General features: G+C 59.4%; 1 protein-coding gene across 8 annotated transcripts in view; it reads left to right on the top strand.

The window, feature by feature from the left end:
• The window catches only part of LOC122381994 (serine/threonine-protein kinase 26-like), a 69986-nt gene that overhangs the window by 13041 nt on the left and 29848 nt on the right, over positions 1–27097 (top strand). For 6 of the 8 annotated variants that reach the window (XM_043366825.1, XM_043366824.1, XM_043366826.1 and 3 more), the window contains one exon: positions 25114–25209. In XM_043366825.1, the coding sequence (XP_043222760.1) occupies positions 25114–25209 (96 nt within the window). Of the gene's footprint in view, positions 1–7198; positions 7711–25113; positions 25210–27097 lie in introns of those variants that run through there. The other 2 variants (XM_043366820.1, XM_043366819.1) reach the window with 2 other exon arrangements.

Raw genomic sequence — 27097 nt, 5'->3', positions numbered from 1 at the left:
GCTGTGTGCTCTGTCGCCACTCGTTCTGGTGATGACGTGTGTTGTGCGCCTCTGCGCTCCTGGATACCATCGATTGCGTTCACCTGCGGTCGGTCGGTCGGTGAGCGGCCGTTCGGCTGGTCGGTCGGTCGGTAGGCGCTGTAGACAGCTGTGTCACCGCACCCGACTGGCTGATACCGTCCCTATCGGAGACCGTGGTCGTGGAACTGTCAGCGGCGCATCCGTCCCCGTCCGCATTTAGCGCACGGTAATGACACAGAATCTGCTGGTATGGACTCAGCTAATGCCGCGTCTTCTGGAAAATGTTATAATTGAACAGCCTGGGGTGAAGGGAGTTGCTAGGGCGAGGACTGAGCAGCAAAGGGTGGTATGAGAGATATATGTAGTCCGCCACTTTCTGGAAGTCATGCGTCGAATTACCAGCATGAAACGACCACGAACACCCACACATTGCAGTAAACCATCTGGGCTGAACGAGGAACTTTTCAAGCCACACGGCGTGAAATGATCTCAGTAGAATTGCCTGTCTGTCTGAGGGTTCTACAAAACGACTCTGGGCTAGCGTCCGTCAGTAGTCCGTCAGTTACATTCTATAGCAGTCCGGCTCGCGAGTTTGTTGCATACGACGTGTTGCCCGAGCCCGCAGCGTGTGCACCGTGACCTTGGCACGTGCACGGCGCTCGACCGGGGAGGCCTGCGGAGCGCGGAGTGACCGGTCCAGGGGTGGAGGGGCGACCGAGCTATGTTCCCGACTCCATTGAACGGGAACAGCTCTGTGTTGGTGTCATTATATAGATCTGGTTATGCTCTTTTCCCGAGGGAAGTTAACTGGTCAGAGAAGGACGACAGTGACTAATGATCTGCGCGACCAGGTGCGCCACTTTTGCATCTCCTCAGACCTCTAGTTCTGTTCCAAAGACATCTGGATACTCTGTAACCTCGATCTCCGCTTCGTAGACCTCTCCTTGTCCTCCGATTACCCATGTCTCCTCCATATCTGCATCCTGCATGTCCTCCGAGTTCCGACCTCCGCATGTCCTCCGGCCTGCAGCTCCGGTCCTCCGGCCTGCAGCTCCGGTCCTCCGACCTGCAGCTCCGGTCCTCCGACCTGCAGCTCCGGTCCTCCGGCCTGTAGCTCCGGTCCTCCGGCCTGTGACTCCGGTCCGCAGACCTCCTGTCCGGCCTGTAGTACGGGTCCGCCCACCTCCGGCTCCGGTCCTCCGGCCTGTAGCTCCGGTCCGCCGACCTGTAGCTCCGGTCCGCCGACCTCTGGCTCTGGTCCTCCGGCCTGTAGCTCCGGTCCGCCGACCTGTAGCTCCGGTCCGCCGACCTCTGGCTCTGGTCCTCCGGCCTGTAGCTCCGGTCCGCCGACCTGTAGCTCCGGTCCGCCGACCTCTGGCTCCGGTCCTCAGGCCTGCAGCTCCGTTCCTCCGGCCTGTAGCTCCGGTCCGCCCACCTCTGGCTCCGGTCCTCCGGCCTGCAGCTCCGGTCCGCCGGCCTGCAGCTCGGGTCCTCCGACCTGCAGGATGGGTCCGCCGACCTCTGGCCGTCCTTCGTGCACCGGCCGGTGCCGGCGGCGATGGTCCGATTTGGTCAGCGGAATGCTGAACAGGTACGGGTGCTCACCACTGCAGCTGTGCACTTCAGGACCGGTCAGGCCATGGGGACGTATCCAGAAGTTACTGCGCTGAGTGTACGGTCGGGTGACGCCGTCGTGTGCAGGCATGCCACTCAAAGCAGGGCGGGTACGTCTGCTGTACAACCTATACGGAGCGAGGCATTTGTTTTTTTTTTTCTTAGTGACAGCTGTAAATTGTGACTCCGAAATGACTGAAAAATAAACATGCAACAAGTTCACAGGTGTTCCGACGCTTCACTCAATGCATCCTGCTCCCACGCGCCAGTACATTGTCCGCGATCCAGGGCCATTTTTACGAGTTGTCATTGCTGTCCAAAATATTTGACGTTGTCTACGCACCGCCGTCAAGTTGGGCAAAGGCTCGAATCAGCCGTTTCTGGTCCCACTGGGCTGTCAGACTGTCAGTGTCGGGCTGTTCCGTGTTGGCCACCGGGCACGATCAGCTGACTGGCCCCCAGGTGGGTCACGGAAGGGAGGGGGACAGGGGTGGGGGGTCGGGCGGGGTGAAACCTTGGCCCGGTGCTGTGGCCGCGGCCTCGGCGTCCGACACCGACCCACACTTGTGTGTGCTTCCCGACAATCGATGTGACCTTGGTGAATGGCGTGACCACTGACCGCTGGGCAGCCAGCCACTAACCGCGCCCGAGCGCTGACAACCAGCCGCGAACAGCTGACTGCCGATTACGGACAGGTGACTGCTGTGATAGCTGACTGCCTACTGCTGACTGCATACAACTTACCTTTGCCTGCTGACCACTGACTGAGCTGCTGTCTGCTGATCGCTGTAGTGCGAGTCGCCGGTGCGGAGTCGTTCGGCTGACGGCCAAAGATCGTTACCTACCACCGTTTATGTAACAGAGGAGCACCACGGTCGCCCATGAGGGTAACAGACGGGTACTAACCCTCGACACTCTAGAGCCTTAGGGTAGCTACGAGGGGAACGCCCGGTCTCAAATGTCTTGGGATTGTGAGAGGAGTTTCGAGTCTGTGACGCCGTGGGATACCGCCGTGGCGGGCGGCTGGGTCGGTTGGCCGGCACAAACACCGATCGATCAACTCTGAACGGCCATCGCCGGCACGACGACCTTGTGTTGTCTGCCTGGCGGCGGTATTGGACGGTTATCACCGCGCCGCGGCCCGGATAGGGCCCACAACATGGCCACTCACAGATGCATCGCAATTAGAGTTGCAAAGTTTCCCCCAAAGGCTGCTACCGGCACCGCCCCGCCCCACAATTTTTTGGGGGGATACCGGCATGCTACCACGCCCAAAGCAAAAACACCACCTAATTACCGGCATACTAAAAAAACCTGCATTGTTGATTCCAGTTTACCCCTACAAGAATTGCCACATTTTCCTCTTAGTGTCCAAAGTTTGAATCATATGCTAATAATTTTTTTTTGTGCAAAACCAAAAATACCGGCATGCTACCGGCAAGACATGCCAGATACCACAAAAAACCTGCGGTAGTGAAAAATTACCGGCATGCCGGTAATGCGGTAGGGAAACTTTGCAACTCTAATCGCAATGTAGTCCGATGGGGACGAGCATTTGTCGCGTGGTGACAGCCCTAATGGATGTGAGACATGCCACCCGGCCGTAGGTTTTTCCCTAGACATTCTCATTCCTTGTGATTACGCTGGTACTGTGAGCGTTCTTTTTCTCGGCGACACAATCAGTCTTTTTGTCGTTGGTTTTTGTGTGGGCTCTGTGTTTGCGCCTGGGTGCTATGACTGCGCTGGCGCGACTCTGGCCCTGTCTGACGAATAGCAGTGGTGTTGCAAAGTCTGAGCGCCGCAACTGCATCCGTGCAGTGATTTGTTTGGATTATTGAACGCTGATGACACTTTTCCTGGTAATGTGCGAGTATCAGTGTGATTATCCGATGCATCGGTTGCTGTTACTGTTTTTTTTTTCGTTGCAATGATCCACATTTGATGTCTTTTATAACTAATCGGATCCGCGCTAGGGTCTTACTCAACAAATGGCACCTTTGAGCTGTCGCCCATCCGAGGAAATCCGCGTTCGGGCGTACAGGGAAGCTCCCCAGTTGTAGCTTAAAGTCGACGTGCGTGCACCAAAATTTTTAGTACATGATTAAGTGCATCCGTGTATTGTGAGGAAACAGCATGTTCCTTGTCAGAGGGGAGGCGACTTACACCTGTACGGTAACTGTTGGGCTGCAGTGAAGAGAGGATGTCCAATGTTCTCGCCCTGCTCTGCGGCTGTGGGCGTGTGTTCTCTATAATCTGAGGTATCACTCTGGGCGTCTGATCGGAGCCTCGCTGGCGGTGTGTGGGCTCGGCAGAAGGTATGCCGGATCTGCTGAGTCAGAGGTGCTCAGCGCACGTGCCGTGGGTGTTGGGAGGGCGGCAGACACCCCGTCCATTCTACCGCGGCGGCAGGTATTTCCGGGCAGCACACAGAACGGGGTGCGTACCGAGCTGTTAACGGTAAAAATAAGAAACACGTGTCGGATTTATAAGTGGGGGTCCATTGGAGGAAAACGGACTGTAAAAGTCCTTATAACCCAATACCCATCTACCCAAATGCTCTTCCGTTGCATCATAATGATTTGGGGTTGCCAAGTGAGCTGTCAGCCGTAAACAAAGAAAGCTGCAAGGCATTTGTAACCTCTGGTGCATTCATGTCCAAACAGTTCCCTTGCTGATGTCACTTAGCTCGATGAGTTACCCTTGTCCCATCACTGACTGGTGTCATCAGATGGAACTGTATATCCAACAGCGTCGGGTAACTTTATTTATAATGCAACGCCTCTCTAAAATGCCTGAAACCCTCCCCAGACCAGCACTGTCACGATTCCTTCCCCGAATGAGGGAGTATATTTTTCACACCTAACAGGCAGTAGTAGCCATTCGAATTATCTCCGTCCAAGCGTCCTCTGACGTTTTGTTTGAGCTCATGCCGTTGCCATGGTCCCATCTGTGCTGTTGCTCCTCACGATAGTGTCGTCAGCCCAGCGGCAGCAACTTCCACGAACGGGCAGACGGACTGACTGACAGATTGACGGACAGACTCACTGATTGACGGACTGTCTCATGGACGGACGGACGGACGGACGGACGGACGGACTGTCATTGAACTGACCAACGCACGCGAAAGTAAAAGCGGAGAGACGGTCGAACACGAATCACGACCATTCACGACTCATTTACAGCGTATTACGGAGACGGGTGATGATAGCTGAAGCCGTCACAGGGTGGAAATGACCCGACTGGCTCGATGACCATTCCCTGACAAATGGCTGGACCCCTCGCCGGAATCATACCTGACCGATGGGGTTAGTCAGTGGCGATTAACGTCGGCCAATGGCGACTGGCTATTGGTCACCGATCACTGACCACTGGTCACCGATCGCTGACCACTGGTCACCTGCCAGTTGCCACTGACGGTTTGTCGCCGGTCACTGATCGCACTAACGACTCCTGGACAGAGGGCAGAGAACTGCACAGTCTCCGAGTTTCTCTGTCCTCCGAGCGACGTGTCTGGAGTAGCCCGGCCAGACGTTGACATTTCGGGGCAGTGTTTGGTCAGCGATTATCGTCTCCAGTTGTGTTTGCAGACGTGTCCGAATGTTTGTAGCGAGACAGTGTGAACCGCTACTTGAGCTGCACGCACAATAGTATCAGTTCAGAGTCTGTTTGAGATGCTGTGCACACTTGAGATAAGAGTATTGGCTGTTGTTTTTTTTCTCCTTTTGACAAACTGACCAACATTCGACTAAACTCATATTCCATACCCATCCATAAGCCATCCTATTGAAAAATTCACGAACTGTCTGCTATCATTATCAGCCTCAAACAAGTTGCATTTGATGGTTCCCTGCATTCCTATGTCTCTCCTGATCTTTGTTGTAGGCTCACTGTGAGTGAAAACTGAGGAGCTCGTTCGGATGTCGGTGACCACTGACCACATACCGTCCCGCTCCCAGCCCGGCGCGGCCAGGTGCGGGTCCATGCTGCACACTGCACGCTGACCGCGCCGCCGCTGCTGCCGCCTGTGGTCAGCTGGCCTCTGCATTCCACGCGGCACTGGGTCGAGTCCGGGGTAGCCACCAGTCCCGTGTCACCGGCCCGGCCAGCCTACTCGAGCTGGGAGCCGAGTCTCACCGGAAAACCTGGCTGGGTCCGGGCGGAGTCTGCGACCCAGGGTATCTGCGCCGCTACCGTGGGAGCCATCCCTCGCTCCATCACCGCCCGGCTCTGCAGCCTACCAGCTACTGTCACAGGCTCAATACCACATAATGTATGATGCAGTACGAGAGGCTCACTGTCCGGAGTGCATGGTGCGGCGCCGTATAGATCAGCGTACGGCCTCGCCGGGCCTATACGCTGGCGGATCGCTCGTGGCCGAGCCGCCCGGCGTCAGGCGGCGGAAAGCCTTGGTAAAAACGGCCGCCGCTTTTTCGGCCGGGCGGCGTGGCGAGCTGTGCATTCCATCGGCCCGGCTCGGCGGCGCGGATTTGTGGACTCTGACTTAACCCGCACGGCTCGGCCCGGGCCGGGCAGAGTCGACCCGGGCCGCCACTGCGCTGTATCTCAGGTGTCGGCAAGGTGACCGTCCCGTGCAGCCGGCGCTGCTCGGCTCGCCGCGCTGCACAAACACAGCTCGGATGGCCGGCTGGTGGCCGGGGCACCTCCGGAGCTTTATTAGTGTGGCGCAACTCGGCCCGGCGAGCGGCTGAGGTGACGCCGTGTAGCCGCAGCTGGAGATGGACGCTGCCGGCGGCGGGACCGTGCCCGGACTGGTGTCTGCCCGTGCAGGCAGATGTGTATGTGGATGTTCAGCTGTCTCACAGGGTCCTGGGGCAGCCCGGCTGTGTGCTGATAGTTATAGGCAGCGTGGTGACTGGTATTTCCTACGCTAAAATGTTGCCACGAGCAGCAACTGGTCTATTGCTCAGAATTCCCGATGCAGTAGGTATTTTAAATGGCTGAACAAAATGAAGAAAAATTATGTTGACTGGGACATTTCTTGTTACAAATGGTTACAGCTCATTTAACACCAATCGGAGGGTCGGACTCGGAACACCATCTGTGTGTGTGCCGTCATTTTTCACGGACGCCGCGGCTGTGTCGGTGACCTTGATGGTGACAGCCCGGCGAATACCGACTAATGGTCGTACACACCGGGGGCGGGCGGCCGCCGAGGGGCGGAATTCAGAGGGAGGGGAGCGGACACCTGTCTGTACGCAGCTCCCGCCCCCGGCCCGCCGCGCTGGTGCGTGTCACCCCTGGGTCCGCTGCCGGCTGAACGGACGGACGGAGACCGGGCGGATTGTGTGTGGAGATGGACCCGGAGCGGCGCTGCGGTCTGCCGGCCGGCGGCCTATCTCCACTGGTACCGGGCCTCTGAACGGCGCCTTCCGCCGGCGGCCAGGTAACGGAGCGCGGCCGCGCCGGTCGAGTCGACCGCGCCGGTCGCCGGGTCGGCCGACTGCCGGCGCTGCGCCGCTCGCCGCCGCCGCCGCCGCCGCCGCCGCCGCCGCTCCATTGGCCCCGGCCGACGCGCGCGCCACGGCGGCGGCGGCGGCGGCGCGGCAGTGGTGAGCGAGAGCCGAGCCGGGAGGGACGTGCCGCGTCGGGAGCCGCCCGTGCCGTGCCGTGACGCGCTGTGACGTGACGCGCCGTGTGACTGTGATGTGAGAGAGGCCCGCCGCCATGCCGTTCCTACCGAGCGGCGGTCTGTTCTGGGAGAAACGCTCCAACTTCAGCCTGAATCTCAATGGCGGCGGCAAGTCGAGCAAGTACTATGACTCGAAGAGCGCCAGCCTGGACAAAGTGCGCAGCGTGTCGGCTCACGATCTGGGTGCCGAGCTGAACTACATCCCGTACGGACGGGGCGGCGGGGCGCCGAACCGACACAGCTCATACCTGGACGTGCGCGGTCCGGCTGCTCGTGACCCGCGCGACGCCCGCGGCCCGCCCGGACCGCCCGGGGGGTCGGCGGGTCGCGGCCGCGGCGGTCCCGGCCCGTACCTGGCACCCTACTGCACCGGCTGGGAGCAGTGGAGCTCGCCGCGTCCCGGCCAGCCCGCCACCTCCTCCCGGGTGAGTCTCTGTCGGCGGCCATCAGCCGCGCTCTGTGAGGTAGTGTGACTGCACCGAGTGCAGCGGGGAAGGGGAGGGGCGGGATCGGTTGAACCGAACCGGACACCGCTGACAGACCGGCTCGCACGGGCTCGTACGACCCACAGCGGTGAGTGGTGCCTGGTGCGCCGTACAAACCGACCATGGATCTCCCCGCCGAACAAACGTTTGGCAGCCGAGGCAGCTGAGGTAAACTCCGCCGGCGCCCAGCAGCGTAAACAGAGGCAGCTGCTGCGCCGGCCGCGCGGTCTACTGCGCTGTGTGCTGTGTGCACTGAGCACTGGCCGGCGGGCGGCTCGGCTTGTGTCGCCGGTCGTGGTAGTGGCGGTAAACTGCAGAACTGTGCGGTGGACAGGGTGCGGCCCGGCGCCGGGCTGGCGGGGCAGCCGTGCAGGTCGGGTCAGAGGAGAGACCACCGTATCAGTGACGCCAGGGTCTAAATAGGAGAGACTGCAGCGTATGTCGGCTGGCCGCGCTGTCACTGCTGTCACGATTGGAACGGTGTCGGCTGTCACGGTCGTCAGCAGGCGCTGTCACCTGCGGCGGCTGTCACGCAGCTACTCCCAGCTGTCAGATCGGCGCTGTCAGCTGTCACGCCGCTGTTGCCAGCTGTAGCGACCGCCGCCCGGCTCCGCCGTGGTCCCTGCGCGCCGTCAGGAGACGTTTGGTCAATATGCCGTCCGCGCCGCGCCCGTTGCAGCGAATTGGACCGGCGATGAGCCGATTCGCCCGGGAGACATTGTCCGCAAGTGAAACGGGCCTGAGAAGCCCTAACGCAACATCCGTCCTTTGTACATGGCCGCTGAAAACGTTGGGCAATGTCGGTGTTGCGGAGCAATGCCCCCGGTGACCTCGGTCGTTTCCAGCCCGAAACGGTCGCCGTCGACCGGCGCTCCTCGCTTCGTCAAGAATAATTACGATGACCAAAAAGCGCCTGTATCCGGGTCTATTTGCATGCAATCAGGCCAGCATTCCGGTGAACGGCACAAACGTCGGCACGCCCGTCGGCTTCTGCTGCCGGTTCTGCGGCAAAAATGGCGCTGCCGAGTCACGCGACGCGGCGGCTCGGGCGGCGGGGTGCGGGTCGGCCGGCCGGCCGGCTCAGCGCCGTTTCCAGCAGGTCGGTCCGGCCGCCAAGGCCGCCGCCACGCCACAGTGCCACCGCCGCCGCACTGCGCCGCGATCGAACCGGGCCACAATGCCGGCGCGCCGCGGTGCGTGCCGTCACCGCTGCGGTCCCACAGCTGACTGCGCGGCCGGCCGACTATTTGGCCCGGTCTTCGGCGGCAATGAATGGACTGCACCAGTCCCAACAAAAAATACCCGCCCTCAATGCTGGGGAATGGCTGCCGTCACAGACTCAAACCGGCCGTATGTATGCTTATTGCTGGTGTCTGTATATAAATCGGCGATTGAAGAATGACTCCCGGTGCGCTCGCCTCACTGGGCTCTTCCCCTGCGCTGACGCCGTCGTCTTTGTCATATCCTGCGCGGATGTTTTGTGCACCGGAGCGTCGATAAGGCTGACTTATGGCGCGGCCATTATTGGGCCGCTAATGATTGGCCCGTTTTCGCCGGTAAGTGACGGCGCCGAGGCCGCTGTGCGGCGGCGCGGACGAAGGTCGTGGCGGTCAGAGACGTGTTGACTGGTTTTGTGTTGCTGTTGATCTGACTGCGCCTCTGTGCTGGTGATTCACGCCGTGGTGCGCCGCGCCCGGCGCCGCTGGCCATCGCTCAGCGTGTCGGCGCAGTCGGGTTATTAATCTCCCTCGGACGTCATAGATGGACTCTGTTCGGCCGGCGGTTTGTTTTGGCGCCGGTGGTGGTGGTCCGTTCCCTTTGTGCTGCTCGCCCGGCCTGCGTCGTACTGCAGTGGGAGCTATGACAGTGGGTGGGTGTGACCCTCGCCATGGTGTCAGTCGTCGGTGCTAGAGAGGACAGAGTACATGGAGGGACACGGGAGAACCTTCACCATACTACCATCCTCTGTATTCAGTTATTCACGTTACCAGTTGTGGAACGGAGGCGGTACCCAGAAGTCATCTGGTAACGCCAGTACCCGGTAACACCTCAGAGAAGTCCGTCTGGAGAGCCATTCAAATGGAGCTGATCAGATGAGCCGGCTCTCGACACGCGGGATGCCCAGGTGCGTCCCTGTGACGTCAGAGATGACGTCATGAGTGTTGCGGCGGTGACGTCAGTCGGTCGGTTTGTCACAGTGGCAGTGGGAGGTGCACTGCGCTCCGATGATGCGCCGGCCGGCGCGGTGGTGGGCGGCGGACCCGGCTATCAGCCTGTCGCGCACGGTCCGTGCCGACCCCGACTGCCCGGCCCGCTCCCGGGTGTCGGCGGCGGTCAGTTGACCTTTGTCGAGCGGCGCCGTCGAGGCGGCGGCGGGGGCGGGGCGCCGCCGACGGCAGAGTTACCGACGGCACCTCCATCGGGCGGTTCAGCTCCGGAGTTGCAGCAGCTGCCACTACTTTCCGACGAGCTGCAGCAGCATTTACTAGTGGCCAGAGCAAGCGAGGCGTGTCGGGATTTCGCCGACGTACTGGCAAAATTGCCGATTGGTTTCGAACTGAGCGCCGTGCCGTCGGCAGCAGTGCCCTAGTTAACATGTCAGACGCCTAGTTCGGGAGCGCGCCGCGCCGGTGCCGGAAGCTGGTGCCGTGTCGATCGGAGCCGGTGACGGGTAACGGACTGCCTCTCAGTGAGAGTCCGCCTGTGACGGCCCGTCACGGCCCGGTGGCGCCCGGACGGCCGTGACGCACCATCGTGGCGTGACCCGGCCGCCGGCGCTCGCTCGGAACGAGAGACGGCCGCGAGAGGCGGCGCACGTTCTGACCCCGATCTCCCGGCGCCAACCGGCCGGCGGACCGCCTCACGGCCACGCCCGCTGCTACAGCGCCGCGGTCTGAGCCTCAGGAAACCAGTCACAGCTGCCACCGGCCGGGACCGGCGCCTCAGGAAACCGGGAAGAGCTGCAGGCTGTGCGGCAAGGCGCGCGTGGAGACGTTTTCCTTAGCTTTGCGTATCGTGCGAAGTCGCAGTCGCGCTCGTGCTATGCGGTACAGCCTACGTTCAGGCGGGACAACTAGTGACATCTAGCGAGAGAAGCATGCGAATCATCTTTGCTGGTTCAATGCTTGTGCTAATCGTTCCTTGCCGCTTCGCGAGTGCAGCAAAGCAGCTTTAGCAATGCATTGCAAAACATTTGGTGTCTGAGATAAATCAGACGTTTGCGCTTTCTTTCTGATATGTGGCGTCACGCCCACCAGATGTCTTCATAGCCGGAACTGGCGGACTAATCAATACCAGTCGCCTTCCTGTCAGTCTCCTGTCGGTGCTGGGCGGCACGCGATGCCACTCTCGTCTGGACTGGCCGACTATTTCACCTGGTCGGCCGTCTCTCGTCTGTGTGATGACGGGTCTCCGTCTGACTGACGACTCGTCTGTCTGTTCTCTGCGTTTGGCCGGTCCGTGAGACGGCATGCCGCTTCTAGTGTAAAGCGGCAGCGTCATGCCACATGGTGACTGGATGGGTGTGGCGGAGAGGGGGGAGGGGGACGAGAAATGGAAAGCGACACATGTGCAATGAGCGTCACTGAAAGACCAATACTTTGCACGTATTCATGATTTTGTGTAGATTGGTGTGCAAAGTGTTTTGGAAAGCACGTAGGCGTGTCCGTGCTCCTGAAATGATTTGTCCTTACAGCTGCTCTGGTATCAAGGAAGTTGGTAATGATTTTGCTGTGACCGCAGCAATTCACCGTATCTAAATTGCCTGATTTCGCTGAGAGGGCCGCATATTTTCTCTGCTCCTGCCTCCTTCTGCTGCCGGCGGCTACTGATGCGCGACTGCGGTGCGCGGCGAGGTTTCACCTTTGCGAAGGTCTGTGGCCGGCGGAGCGGCGAGAGGGGGAGAGAGAGGAGAGAAAGAGGGAGAGAGGGGGTTCGGGCGTGACCGCGGCCTTTCGGACGCCGCTCGCCGGCCGGGGTAGGAAGGAGAGGAGATGAGCGGGAGGAAGGAGAGGAGACGAGCGGGGAGGAGATGGGATGAAGACGGATGACGGTGCGCCGGCGTGGCGGGTGTTTTGTAATACCACGGCGAGCGGCCACTAATCACCGAGCTCGCAGCGGACGGCCGAATACCGGCCTGCAGGCGGGCAGAGGCGGGAGAGGGGTGGGAGACGGCACACCACGCCACGCCACGCCACACCACATCCCGCCTACTCCGCCGGGACTCCCAGCCAGGCACACACGAACGGAAAGACAGCACCGGCCGCCTACGGTCGCCGGAGCGCTCGGCTGCCGCCGTGGAAGACTTTCACATTTGTCTGGAATGCGATGACGGGAGCGGCGTGTGGTACGGCTCAGCGGTCTGTTGCTCAGTTCAGTGGTCAGCTGCTCTGACCGCACCGGTCCACCGGCCGCTCTCCGCTCTCCGGCGTCCGTCGGCCCCTCCCCAAACATCTGTTTTTGCACCCCTAAACGGCTTTCACTTTTAAACCGCGGCTTAACGGCAGTGCGATCTCAGGTGGCTGGCGCTGTTGCAAGCTGGGGATTATTGCCTCTATCTCGCTGGTATCTCTACGCTTTCCATCTCCTCTCACCGACTCTCCTCCGTCTCTTCCCTCCGTCACTCTGCCATTCCCTGCCGCCGGCGCTTTCTTTTATCTCATCTCCTTTCTTTTTCTTCTCTCCCACATCCCGTTCCAGACGATCTACTCGGCTCGTGTGCTGCGTGCCGCAGTACTATTGTGCATTGTTTTGGTCCCGAAGGGTGGGACTGTTTTCGTTTCGCTTGTTTTGTCCGCGCGGCTGCCATTAGGCGATGTCGCTTTGTACGGGGGAGTGTCTGTCCGCACTCCAGACCCGGGCTCTACTCGCTCGATGGTCTGGAATAGCTCGCCGACGGCGACTGAGGGCTGTTTGGCTGCGTGTGTCGGACTGCCGAGTGGTGCGCTTTGTTTTACTACGCCGCCGCTAATGCTGCGACAAATCTACGGCTTTGTTGCCAACGGTGATGTCTTTCGAAAAGTACATGACGCAAGAAGTGATCTATGCATTAGATTAAATGGCCGGGTGGCGCTGTGGATTTGTTGCGTTACAAAGCTGGCCTGATGTCAGCACCTGCCTTTTCCTCCGACATGACGTCGGTGTCGGTGAACCCTTCCCGTTTTTACGGCGCCGGCTCCTGTGAGTAACCTTGGCCCGGCCGGCCTTCCCCTGTCGACCCGTCCGACCCTTTCCTTTGTCGGCGCTGGCCGCGGGCGGGTCCCTCTCGGCCAGTGACCGATCTGGAGCGTCCCGCGGGAGCACCATTGTGGCCAGTTTTCACGGCCAAGAGCGGGTCCGCCGACCGTCCATTGTGCGAGTGTCGCCGATCCGAGAGGGACAGGGTTCTGGGGACGGTAAGTCGGGGACAGACCGTTATTCCCGCTGACCCAGTGAGCGCCAGTTCATGGTCAGTGTCGCCGACTGGTGATCGGTGAATGGAAGTCGTCTGGGTACGGCACAAACCGTAGTGCTAAACATTGTACAAATTTAAGAAGTTATATACTTTGTTATGCTTTCAATACGGCGCTTTTCATGTTCTGAATAAACAGTGGTGTTATGGTAATTGCTTTATAATCAAAACTGTTTCCTTGTTGGCAAATAAGAATGCGGTTGGGCTACATGCTTACATAACTACTAATCGCCTTTCGCTTCAGCTCTGCTCAGCAACATTCGAAAGGTTGTGTAAATAATTATAATAGCCCAGAGCTTCTTTCGCTTTTTTTTCTATTGCTCCTTTGCTTTATCCCAATATCATCAGCCTGGCCTGGCATGCTGGGATTGTTACTTGCATTTATTTAACTTGCGGCCAGCTCTAGAAAGCACCCATTTCCGAACCCTCCTGGTGAGGCGGCTCAGGAACAGCGTCTCTGGCCGCCCGGCCGGTGCGTGGCACGGGCCGCCCCTGGCCCGGTGACGGGCCTCGGCCGGCCTGCCAAGGTCGCTGGGCGGGGGCGGGGGCGGCGTGTGTGCTGGGCGGGGGCGGCGGCCGGCGCGCGTCTCCGAGAGGTAGGTCGGTGAATCACGCCAGTCGGACGGGCCCGCGTGAATCACCTGGCACTCCTGGGAGGAGGGATTCCTCGCTGGAGGAGTGCTGGCTGCCGGTGTCGGAGCCATGTGTGGCCGGCGGGCTGCGGGGAGGGTTGAGCCGTGAGGTGATGAACTGCAGGCGGCAGCTGCAGCGGCCACGGTCAGGCCGAGCAGCCACAGCCGGCTGTAACCGGTGGCGGAGCCGGCCTTGGTAGCAACACCCCGATCTGCACCCGGAGCACGCCTGGCACCCGATACCACAGGTCACCCGGCACCGGCGGGTCACGTGGCCGGCGCGGTAACACATGCAGAGGCATGCGGAGAGGTCACGTGGCGGGCAGGCAGCCATCACTCATGCAGAAACGACGCCCTCGGATCCGGGGTCGGAGCCACTGGAATATGCGGTCGGACGTGTTTGACTGCACGGTTGGCCTCAGAGGCTCTCATATCTTAGTTCGCCGGTGTAGCATACGGCATGTCAGCCACTGAAGTGCATATCAAACTCGGGAGCAGCTCAAACCAAACACTCGAGCCGGCCGACTCGGATTGTGTGGCGGAGCTGGGCTCGCTGTGTGTCTCTGTGTGGGCTGACACGGCTTATACACAGGTGCGGCTGTCTGTCGCAGCTCGCGGGGTGTTGGCCGTCACTCTCCCGGCGCTCTGTCCGCGCTCGGAGACGTTCCGGCGCGTTCGCAGGTGTGCCGCCGTGCCGGTCACGGTGGGAAGTGGCACAGCCGGCCCACGGCGCCGGCACCGCCGCGCCGCGCTGCTGGCGTGCCGGCCACTCCTCGCCAACAGGAATGCTGCCGCCCGGCGCCGACTTTGGAGGGCGTGCTGGCAGGACGCGAGGAACCCCCTGGTTCGCGGCAGCACCCGGTGCCGCTGTTTGGGCCATCCGATCTTTGTGTGGCGGACTCGTCAGCCTTGGCGGTCACGGTTATCGCTCTAACCACCTGCCGCCATCATTTTTTACCCGGGTGAATGCCTCCGCAGACACCTGCAATCGGCGCCTGCCGGTCGGCTGCCTTCTCCCTTCCGTGCGGCGCCGGCTCTTCCGTGCCGTGTGGACCGACTGGTTCGTGCTGTGCCGGCCGATTTCGGCCGATCCCCGGCTCCGGCCGGCCGGTGAGCGGTCACGAGCGCGTGCCTGTGGTCACTCAAAGAGCTGCCGGTGAGCGCGGTCGGCCGGCGCCCGCCTCACGGCCAGTCACGACCCGCTCTGTCGCCGGGTGTGAGTGACACTGCTGGTGTGGCCCCGCGCTCTGTCGCCGGGTGTGGGTGACACTGCTGGTGTGGCCCCGCGCTCTGTCGCCGGGTGTGGGTGACACTGCTGGTGTGGCCCCGCGCTCTGTCGCCGGGTGTGGGTGACACTGCTGGTGTGGCCCCGCGCTCTGTCGCCGGGTGTGGGTGACACTGCTGGTGTGGCCCCGCGCTCTGTCGCCGGGTGTGGGTGACACTGCTGGTGTGGCCCCGCGCTCTGTCGCCGGGTGTGGGTGACACTGCTGGTGTGGCCCCGCGCTCTGTCGCCGGGTGTGGGTGACACTGCTGGTGTGGCCCCGCGCTCTGTCGCCGGGTGTGGGTGACACTGCTGGTGTGGCCCCGCGCTCTGTCGCCGGGTGTGGGTGACACTGCTGGTGTGGCCCCGCGCTCTGTCGCCGGGTGTGGGTGACACTGCTGGTGTGGCCCCGCGCTCTGTCGCTGGGTGTGAGTGACACTGCTGGTGTGGCCCCGCGCTCTGTCGCTGGGTGTGAGTGACACTGCTGGTGTGGCCCCGCGCTCTGTCGCTGGGTGTGAGTGACACTGCTGGTGTGGCCCCGCTCCTGCAGAGCCCGCCGCCGTCGCCGTGACCTACTGTCCGGTGTCTCGGTGACGGCGCATCTCCACTCCGTGTCATGCTCATCGCCGTGCCAATTACCGTTTGCAGCGGCGCACCACGCCGCCCCTCGGCCGTGCGACAGTGGAAAGTTGCCCAGCTCACTGTGTCAAACCGTCGAGCTATTATCGTTGCATTGCTGAGGACTGACGGGGTAATTTGCGCGGAATATAGCCATGTAGAGAGCCGTCGCCGGGTTGTGACTGTCTAACTCGTGCCAGCTGGTGTGAGCTGTCGCCGCCGTGCGCCGTGACCCTGGCGCGGAGTCGTGGTCGGGTATATATCAGCGGCGGCACGGTCCAACAGGGGAGGGAGCGGCACCGCGGCTCTGAGCTCCGGCTGAACTCGACCGCGCCGCGCGGCGAAGGAAAACCAGTCGCTCGAGGAAAACGGCCCCGCTGCCGACCAGTTTCGGGCGTGGCGGCTGCGGCGGTGGCCTTGTGCACGCGGGGCGGCCGGCGGCCACCTGCGCCACCACGCTCCCCTCTCCGGACCGGCAGGCCAGCTCGAGGTCAGGGGAGGGCCCCGGGACGACCCGTCGTGACGTCAACAGCCGTGAGCTGCCTATCACGGCTCCTTGTTACAGAGCTGTAGTGGGTCGCTGTGACGCGATTGTGACCGAGCGCTATCGGTGTGCTTTTATGGTCCGGCAGATATGATGTGAGATGAGCTGGCTGTCGACGGGATAGTGAGAGATGTGTGATTTGGCGTCAGAGCGATTGTGCAGCATTCCTCAGGCCGAGGTCGAGTCCTCGTTTATCGGCCCCACTCGGCCTTCGATAGTGGCCACTCGGCAGCCTGTGTGATCCGCTCGGCTCACCCCACAGCTGTCTGTTGTCGGGTAGACAGACCCTCTCTGTGAGCAGCGAGCAGCGGTCACCGGCCGACTGTCGGTACCGCACCCGGCACTCCGCTCCCAGAGGTCACCGTCTGATGGCTGTGATGACTGATGGAGCCCGGGGCGCTGACCTCTGCTATCCCCCCCCTCCCCGTCTCCGCGGACGTCCGAGATGAGATCCGCCACTTCCTCCTCTCCCCTCTCCCCGCGACCCCCTGCCCTCTGCCGTCGGCCGTCGGTTGCTATGTACCGTGCGTCCACCGACTGGCGGCGTGATCGCGGGGCCACGACCGCCGCCGAGCCCGCACCCCGGCCCATAGCGGGCGCGGAGCGGGCGGCTGAGTGATGGCGACCCGCTGCCGCCCGGATGGTATCGGTGAGGCAGTGCGGGCCGCCAGCAGCCGTCTCCGGACTGTTACTGCCGGCTGCCGCACCTGCTCGGCCGGCTTTAGTGGCTGGTGTTGATCTGTCGGGAGTTGCCCTCAGGTGCGCTGACGGGCACCTGAGGGCGACGGTGAGCGATGGTGTGCGAGCGGCACCTGGTAAAGCAGCATCAGGCACCGCGTGTGTGTTGGAAAGTAAAGGAGGTGCGAGTGGGTATTTTGGTAGGGCAGGCGGGTTGGCAAAGAAGTGCGGTGGCTGGGGAGTGTAGAACAAGGTGTCAGACACCACGGGGTGCGCTGAGCTAGCGGCGGGCACACCTTCTCGACAGTGATTCTGCTCGCGCTTGCAACTTGTCCGAATCGAGCCCATGACTGTAACGTGCGTCTCTCTCGATTAATTGCTTATTGTTGTTTGTCTACGCTAACCGTCGCTTCTATTTTAGTGGGTTTAGGATTAAATAGTTTGTAGTTCGATTTTACCTGCGTGGTGGCCCTATTTCAATTAGACATCTTTAACGTTCATTATCTCTGCCATATGGGGCCGACTTTGCCGACTTCGCCGAACGCCGCTGCGCTGTCGTGCCGCCGCGCCGCCGCCCAGCCGTGGCGCCGCGCCGCCGCCCAAAGCCGGTTCGTCACGGTGTCACGCATGTCCATCTTCTGAGGATTTAGCGGCGCGCGCTATTCAACTATCTCGGCTCTGCCCTGTACTTAACAAAAGCTTTAGATCTACCGTTTACATACCTGTCCATCATAGTTTAGTCACACTTAGTCAGTACCGGGTGAGCCTCGGGCAGTGCATCTCCCACCTCCGACGAGGTAGTGACCAATCGCAAACTGTGTAACCATATATGAAATCCTCTCCTGGCCAATAGTAAGCTGCCACGTAGGCTAGAGGGCTACGCCCCAAGAGTAGGATAGCTTTGCTGAAGTCTCCCGATCGGGGGGACCGGCAGAAGACCTAGAGCCACCACCGGCGCCGGACGTGTTACCAGTCCGGGAAGACCACAGGGCTCCACAGCCGCTGGACGCATAACATCTGCTCCGCGTGCTTGTGAGAAGACCCCCGGCGGCCACTGAGGCCGGACGTGTACCTGCATCGGTCTCGACCGACACTGTAGCTGACCACCTCGCTCTGTGTTGTGCTCGACAATACACCTGGACCGGCAGAGCATCTCTCTGGCAAGGGCTGACTACAACACCGGCGCGCCCCGCCCTGGGCACGAGAAACCGCCGTGTTACATTGGTGCCGCTGACGTCGGATCGAACCTGCCGAAGAAGCCGTCTTCTCACTTCCATCTGCTTCTTCGTGCGCCGATTCTATTCTTCAGTCCGAACTCTGCCGCTGACGAACTCTGCCGCTGACAAACTCTGCCGATGACAAGTACCTGGTCATCGTTGCTGAACGACAGCTGCTACTAGCCAGCTCTCACGGCTACTACATCTGCCGATACTTCACAGTGAGCCGCTGAACAATACCGCTCCAAAGTGAGTACGCCAAAACTTGGCACCGTTTGTCTTCGTCTGTGACAGTCTGAAGTACAAGTACCCGTACCGGTAACAGCCATAAAGGGCCCTGAAATCAGAACTGTACCAGTTCAGGCCCCAATCTGCACGACTTATACGGCAGCCATCTCAACCAGCGCTCGATCTAAGCCGCTGATGAAAGAGAGTTCAACTCGCGCTCTCCAACGAGGTCAACTGACGTCATCAGAGAGGTCAACTGACGCTCTTCTGCGAGGCATCTTCATCGAGTGGCTTCAAAGGCGTTCAACGCCCAGCGCTACAACAGACTCTCGCGCGTAATCGAAACAATCCGTCCCGGTGCGTAGTGAAAGTGATAGTGGAGTGATAGTTAACGAGTGAACGACCCATCTTCGGTGACACCATCAAAGGTACGTCTCGACATCTCCCGAGTGGCACTTAATTTTATATTTTTTTTTACCGTAAACCTCAGCGTAACGTAACTTGTTCACTTTATGAATTGGTATTTTTGGCTCTCAATTGTGTCAATCATGGCTCAATCCAACTCGTCCCGCCTGCATGATCCTGATTCTGAATCCTCCAAATCCTCGGTGAAGGTAACAAGGAAAAATACCAGTGTTCCCCAACGCCAGCCTGCAAAGGACCGAGAGTTATTAAGAATAAATCCATTTGGCGACAAACTAGACTTATGGCGCGCAGAAATAAACAAAGCCGACCTCTTTGATCTAAATTCTAGTGAGCGAGCCGAACGCCTAGAGGTATTATCAATCATTAACGAAAGAGACACTTATCTTGGACGGAAGGATCACGAAACCCAACAGCGACGAGTCAATCAAGCGCCCATTCAGCCGGAACCTAAATACCCAGACCTTGATAAACTCAGATTTGTGTAATCGCTCCGAAAAGCACTAATTTAGGCCACTTGAATAATCCTACAAAACGAAATAAAAATGTAAACGGGCCGAACAGAATTAGTGCAATTGATGACTACGCCCGAAAGAGGACTACGATGTTGAGATAATCCCTTATGATGTTGCAAGAATCTTTTTAGGGAGGCATTTACCTAGGAGAGGAACATATATTAATTGGTGACCGAGTGTGGTCAAGTCACGCACGGTGACTGATGTTGGTCTGCCTTTCTGAGTAAAGCCAACAAACGTACTAGACAGGTGCACTGCAAATTTTCAGAACCCTTCAGCAGCAATAGGTGACCCCACTGTAATCTCGCCACAGTTACCGGACAGTGGAGAGCATGGATGTTACCGCTGCCACAGAGGCTGCACGATTAGGTCTGAGGTCTCGAGCCTCTCGAAGGGTTGTGTACGACGGAACGTACACCAGAGCTGCGTACTAGAGGAGACAAATATTTTTTATGAGTGCCCTGCAATCGAGAGACGAAGGTACAATCTGGAACTGATTGGCTGGCAGTTTAGCTAGCAATCCAAATGACGTTGACGTTCAACAGCCATTTGCCGTGATGTAGCACCATGATTGAGGTGACTCATCAGATTGTTACCGGAAGCTTCCGAATACTTAGTTTTTTTTATTGATTGGCTTTCCCTAGCCTGATGTAATACACGGTCGTTGTGGTGGAGACCGTAGGAGCCACAACGATGCATTGGTCGTTGTGATTGGGACCATAGGTGTCACAACGGATGCATTATGGATGGATGTTTTTGAGAATGAATGCTGCTGCTGATAATACCGAACACGTCGCCTATGATTACTAAAGGCCCCGTCCTTGACCGCTACTATGCTTTTGCGCTAACCGCTACTGCTCACGCTTCATGGCTACCTACCGCTCCTCCCTTTGTCCTCCCTTGGTCCTCCCAGCTTCCACTTCTCGAGACTATCACGAGCCAGCCATAACTTGACGAGTGTCACATTGTGCTCGGCTCGCTAGCAGAGCCAGCACGTGGTAACTGTAAACGATGCACCGGCATCATTCAGCGCTCAGTCTAGTGCCACAACGGATATGCCGCGACGGGCCACGTATGGCCAGGTGTGAGGCCTCTTTTCAGTGTGAGTGCGAGCCCGGTGCCGAGCCTGCATCACAATGGACCGAGGAACTATCCGAATCACCGTATGATTCAGTGTTCCGCACCGAGCGCAGACGTGCGCTACCAAGCGAAGTGCCCCCGCGCACCAGCAATCCGGGTCACCTGTTGACTCGACGGCTCACGATCCAGGTCATCATCTAACACCGTGGGCTACGATGACTCACGTCATGGACTGCAACCACTGCTTCCGTGCACTGCAGCGAGTGCACAAGTGCTATTCGTCGCGTTCGTCCGTCGCGTTCCGCGTTCGTCCGTCGCGTTTCCCACCCTCCCTCCCTGTGTTGCGTTCTCGTCGTGCCTGTTGTGTGCCTTGCGTCCTTCGCCCTTCAGGCGTCGGCCTCTGCTTTGTCCTGGTCAAAGCTCTTGCCCTGGGTGGGGGAGGTGTGTAACGTGCGTCTCTCTCGATTAATTGCTTATTGTTGTTTGTCTACGCTAACCGTCGCTTCTATTTTAGTGGGTTTAGGATTAAATAGTTTGTAGTTCGATTTTACCTGCGTGGTGGCCCTATTTCAATTAGACATCTTTAACGTTCATTATCTCTGCCATATGGGGCCGACTTTGCCGACTTCGCCGAACGCCGCTGCGCTGTCGTGCCGCCGCGCCGCCGCCCAGCCGTGGCGCCGCGCCGCCGCCCAAAGCCGGTTCGTCACGGTGTCACGCATGTCCATCTTCTGAGGATTTAGCGGCGCGCGCTATTCAACTATCTCGGCTCTGCCCTGTACTTAACAAAAGCTTTAGATCTACCGTTTACATACCTGTCCATCATAGTTTAGTCACACTTAGTCAGTACCGGGTGAGCCTCGGGCAGTGCATCTCCCACCTCCGACGAGGTAGTGACCAATCGCAAACTGTGTAACCATATATGAAATCCTCTCCTGGCCAATAGTAAGCTGCCACGTAGGCTAGAGGGCTACGCCCCAAGAGTAGGATAGCTTTGCTGAAGTCTCCCGATCGGGGGGACCGGCAGAAGACCTAGAGCCACCACCGGCGCCGGACGTGTTACCAGTCCGGGAAGACCACAGGGCTCCACAGCCGCTGGACGCATAACATCTGCTCCGCGTGCTTGTGAGAAGACCCCCGGCGGCCACTGAGGCCGGACGTGTACCTGCATCGGTCTCGACCGACACTGTAGCTGACCACCTCGCTCTGTGTTGTGCTCGACAATACACCTGGACCGGCAGAGCATCTCTCTGGCAAGGGCTGACTACAACACCGGCGCGCCCCGCCCTGGGCACGAGAAACCGCCGTGTTACATGACTCAGCCTCTGACCGGACGGGCCGCGGCGGCCGGACGCCGGCGGCAGTGGCAGGGGCGCCGAGCGACGCGCGCCGAGTCGACTTCAGACGGGGAACTCCAGATTATACTGCCGCCAGGAACTAGCGTGATACATTCTTTTCAGCGGTATCATACGGTATCAGTCCAAATTTGCCTAACTGGCGACATTCGGCGGACAATGGTGGCGCCGACAGGGCTATTGATGTGCGGGTTCACGCCCGGTTAGGCCCGGTGTCGCGGCGCCGTTTTATGTCGCCGTTTGCGGCGGCGGCGGCGGCGCCAGCTCGCGCCTTTGGTGCCTGTCGCGTGCTATTGATTGCCACTCGGACCGCTGTGACGGCCGCCGCCTCGGAGCTCAGCGGGGCCGCGACCGGTCGTTCTGGGTGGCTGCTCAGGTAATCCCAGGCAGCCCGTGGAACTGATGTGGCTGACAGACTCCCTCAGCAGCCGCCCGGCGCAGCGCCGCCGGCCGAGCCGCACCCGTAAACCTGGAAAATGAACCGGCCGGCTGCAGATGAGCCGGGGATTTATCTCATCAGTTCGGCCCCTGGGATGCCTCTGTTTTTAAGTCGGTGGCGCTGCGACTTCTCTACGTCCCCCAGGTGTTAGCTGGTGTTGTGATATGTCCTAAAGCGGCTCCCATTCGTTTTAAAATTTGGCGTCTGACCGGAATGGTCGGCGTGTTGAGCAGAGGCCTGATCACGCCCCTCCGTCGGGGGACGGCCACCTCTCCGACGGGACCGGAAGACTGGCTGATCGATCCGCTCTGAGCCGCTGACTCACGGGTCACTCATCCCCGGCTCAGGGGCAGCGTGTGCCGAGTCCCGGCCGGGGGCCGCTCTCCTCTCCGTGACTCAGCTCTGTGCCCCCTAGGAAGGTGGTAGGACTGCAGATCCCCGCCGGCTCGCCGGGCCGGTCTCCCGCAGTCTGACTCAGCGGAATGACGTCAGTCTGATCTCGCCGGGGACCGGGGGCGCGCTAATTGTGCGCACCCCTCGCGGCCGGGTGATAATCAGCTCAGGACTTCCCAGAGCGCCCTCGTCAAACTGTCGGAAGAGAGCGGGATTTGTGACAAGTTTGAAAGTGACAATCAGAACTCGGAGCTGAGGCTGAGCTTGGCGATAATCTCCACCACGCCTCCTGATCAATGGTACCAGGACACTGGGTCTTTGTATGATCAAATCATATATTACTTGTCCATCATTATAATTTGGGCTGCACAATGGTGTTCGATAATGGAGATCCTGAATAGGGAGTATATTGGAGATGTGTTGTCCAGACGTTATTACGTGCCGCCTGTTCCCACTCCCTATGTGTGCCTGGCGTGCGTGCTCTGCCTGCTCCGTCTGCCGCATCCCGCCGCGTGTCGGCACAGCGGCGGCGACCCATTTCTCGGCGATCGGTGCCGACCGCCGCTCGTGCGACACGCCGGTCGGCGTACTTTTGTTCACGTGTCGACGGGCGCATTAGTCAGCAGAATGGCGGTGGGAGGCGGCCATTCAGCGAGCGGGTTGTGCCGGGTTCCGGATCGGGTAATGGGTGATGGGCGGGTGGGCGATGGTCTGCGGCGGGTCCGATTGGTCTCCGCGAGGTCTGGTATTGGGTGTGCTAATTGTGCCTGGTGTGTTCTGGTGATGGTCTTCAGCTCTCCATGTGGTCTCCAGGTTTTTTATTGGCTTTGATATCGGTCGTTGGGTCTAGTAATGGTATCCGACCTTTTCTGGACTTCGGTAGGTGGTTTGCAATTACAGGCCTGGTATGGGTATGGGTCTGGTTTGGTTTCCGGACGGAGTGTGTTGGCACCTGCTAATGACCCGGCTGTTAATGGCGCTGTGGGAAGCGGCGTGCTGCTAATGACCCCGACCACATTTCTCAATAGGTGAGCGGGTTGAGGGGGTGAATGTGGGGAGAGCTATCCAGCAGCGGACTGAATCACTGTCTGGTGGAATACGGGGAGAGTGGGCGAAGTGCTATTATTGTAGCCATGCTCTCTGTCAGAGTTCTATCAGTTCTCTTCTATGCTCAGCGGCGGGCGGTTCAGGACAGTCTCCCGACCTCGGGTAGGCCAGGGCCGCCATACCACCGCCACCACCGGCGGCTACCACACGCCATAATCACATCACATTTGAACGGGCCCTGGGGCGGCGGCGGCCGGCGGCCCGAGGGCCTGCGGTGCCGACCGGCGCCGAAGGTCGGACACCGCCCGGCCGGCCGGCCTAGCCCCTGGGAACCCGCCGCTAATGGTGGCGATAACGCGACGGCGCCCGCGTGATTAGCGTGATGATGTCGTTGCCCTTCGCGGTTGTGCCGGTGGTGAGGTCATTTGGCGTTGACTGTGTGTTGGACGAATAGAGCCCTCGGGTTGTTATGGATTTACAGCAAGGATTGTGGAACGCTGTTCTGCTATCCCGTCTTGTCGGCGTCGCTAATAGTCGCCGCTCACTGACATTTCTAAATCTCGGAAAGGTCTGTTTTCGTCGAGCTGTGTAAACCAGCGGCCCATCCATTTTCAGACACATTTGTGCGTAAGCCTCTTAAACCTGCTCTCCGGCTTTTTGCTCTCCTCTCAGGCGCAGCTGAATCCCGAATCAGCTGGGCGGAATCCGGCGGAATCTGTGCGAATCTGGAGAGATTTCGGTGCGCGGCTCATTTCCCGCCGGTCTCCCGTTGAGGCCCGATTAGAATGCGCCGGATGTAGGCTGACAGAGGCCGCCGTCTCAGTCGGGCTTACCTTGGCCGCCGTAAAAAGTGCACCGGTCGGTGTAAACCCACCGGCGCGCCGCGGGGATGTGCGAGACGGGATGACAAGGATATATAGCCGTCTGCCGGTCGGCTGGTCGTGGTGAAGCTGTATGTTGCTCGTGCGACAATTATTGTCCAGCAGTGCTTTGTTGTAGATGACCTTTTGCCAGTCCGTCCGTGCTAGTCGTCTGAAAAAGGTGGAATGTTCTAAAGGAGAACTGACGTCTTCCGTTTTCACAATAGTGGATGGTTATGGTATTCAGAGGTCATAAAACGCACGCCTGCTGTATTTGAGGCCATATTCCGTAACAGGGGTTCCTCAGTGTGAGACCAGTGTGGACCGCCTCACACTCCCAGTGACCGTCCGTACCACTACCGCCGTTCATCAGCCGGTGTCAACATCCTGCCGGCGACGGGCGCGACCCGCGCTCCATGTTTGTTGAGGCGTTTCTGGTTACGCAGCGAGAAGTGGCCTGACCCGCCATGACCCGCCGTGACCCGTGTGACCTGCCGTGCCCGATCGTGATCTATCGTGTTTGGCTGTGATCTTATCTGCCGCCGTGTGGCTCAGACGAGCGGTCCGAGACGGCTCAACTGACCTGGATTTTCCTTTGTTACAGAAAATCGACCCCGAGCGGATATTTACCAAACAAGAACGGATAGGCAAGGGGTCGTTTGGAGAGGTGTTCAAAGGCATCGACAACCGGACACAGCAGGTGAGCGGCCGGGGAGGCTAGCCAGGGGAGGGGGGGGGGAATCATGGTCTCTCACTCTGTCCGTCTTCCATGCTATCTCTCCTCTCTTCAATTCCTCTCGCTTCCTGTCCTTCCTTCCTGTTATTTTTACCCTTTCTCATCCCCTTTTCCCTTATTCCCTTAGGTAATAGGTATAGTTTAATTCTTAAAAAAAAACATTATTTTCTCCCTCTTTGCACGTCTGTCTGCCCCCCCCCCCCACCACCACCTTTCTCTCTCTCCCTCTGTCTCTATCTCCCCTCTTCCTCTCTCTCTCTCTCTCTCTCTCTCTCTCTCTCTCTCTCTCTCTCTCTCTCTCTCTCTCTCTCTCACTTCCCTCTCCCTTCCTCCTTTCCTCCGCCTCCTCTCCTCGGCCTGTTGCTCCGTCCGCCGGCGTGGCGGTGCGGTCGGCCAGTGCCGGCAGCGGCGCCCGCGGTCCGCCGGCGGTGGCCGCCCGCCCGCCGCCGTTTCACTCACCTTTCTCCCGCCGGCGACGGCGCCTCGGTTGACCTGAGTGGCCCCGGTGACCTCCGGTGACCCGTGTGACCTGGCGAGGGACCGGCCGAGGCGACAGGGCCGCCGCAGGGCGACGAGTTCCGGTGACGCTCATAATCTGACTTTTGATTCATTCATCGCTTTCTTTTGCACTTCCTCGACTCCAGGATGCCTTTCATTTTGTTTAAGTAAAATATGACCATAGGCGTAGCCGATGGTGCTCATCATTTGCATGCATAATCATGTGGGAGTGCCACAATAATGTATTTTGATGTGACCTTTGACTGTCTTTATTACGGAGCGAGCGAAGCGAGCGTAGTCTTTCCTTAGATTAACGGAAATTTCTGAGTATGAGCGGCCGGCCGGCCGGCCGGCCGGCCGGCCGTGCGGACGCTTTTGCGAGGCTTATATCTCAGCAACCACTTGACCGATTTACATGCGGTAAATTTTGTAGGGTAGCTTCATTCCTTCTACCAAGTATTGGACTATTCCCGATGCATGTGGGTGACCCCTTATGCACGTGCCACGTGCAAAACGAAGAGGTGTCAGTTTTGTAATTGTTGCAATATCTCGGTAACTACTTGGCCGATTGCGCTGAAAGTTGGCATGTAGATAGGCACCCACTAGGCACTGCATATCCATGTGCCAGAGTTGGGGTGCTGCTGCACGTGCGCACGTGCAGGGGTCATTTCCAGATCTCGAGAACGGCTGGACCGATGGCGCTCAAATTTGGTACACGGTTAGGGACCAGTTAGTAGGGTGCCGTGCACAAGTCAGTTGGGACCCATTTTGCACGTGCGCACGTGCAGGGTGCCGCTCCCAGATCTCGAGAACGGCTGGGCCGATTGTGCTCAAATTTGGCACATCGCTAGAAACCGGTCAGTAGGGTGCCGTGCACAAGTCAGTTGGAGGTACCCCCTCGAAATTTCGCACGTGCAAGACTCACCCCTCGCTCGCTCCGTTAGTCGCCCCAAAAGGCGCTATACTGGTGCATAAAAATAAGTACCACGGGTGACATTTTTCGGAGGTGCAACACCTTCGGGGTAACGTTTTAAAAAACTGTGTTGTGTGTGACGCAGTCTGGTCTCTCATTAGTGACTGAGATCCGATGTTCCAAGGCCCATTCCCTCCCTCCCTTGTTACGCACCTGTAACTACTGTGGCTGCTCGCTCGCGTGATTACCTTCTTGTGGCGTGGCTGTCATCCTGCCCAGCTCTTACACTCGCGCTGGTTGTCGGACCGGGCTGTGCGGCGGCGGCATGTCGCGGCGTTAATGGCGCCATTCGGCGCCGGTGTCGACAGCCCAGTCGGCAGTCACGAGCAGCTCGCGCGGTGACGGCGCGTGCACCGTGCAGGAGAAAGTACCCGCTCGACG

Source organism: Amphibalanus amphitrite, unplaced genomic scaffold (assembly GCF_019059575.1).
Source record: "Amphibalanus amphitrite isolate SeventyFive unplaced genomic scaffold, NRLGWU_Aamphi_draft 000132F_arrow, whole genome shotgun sequence".
NCBI classification, from domain to species: Eukaryota; Metazoa; Arthropoda; class Thecostraca; order Balanomorpha; family Balanidae; genus Amphibalanus; species Amphibalanus amphitrite.
This window is presented reverse-complemented; position numbering and strand designations above follow the sequence as displayed.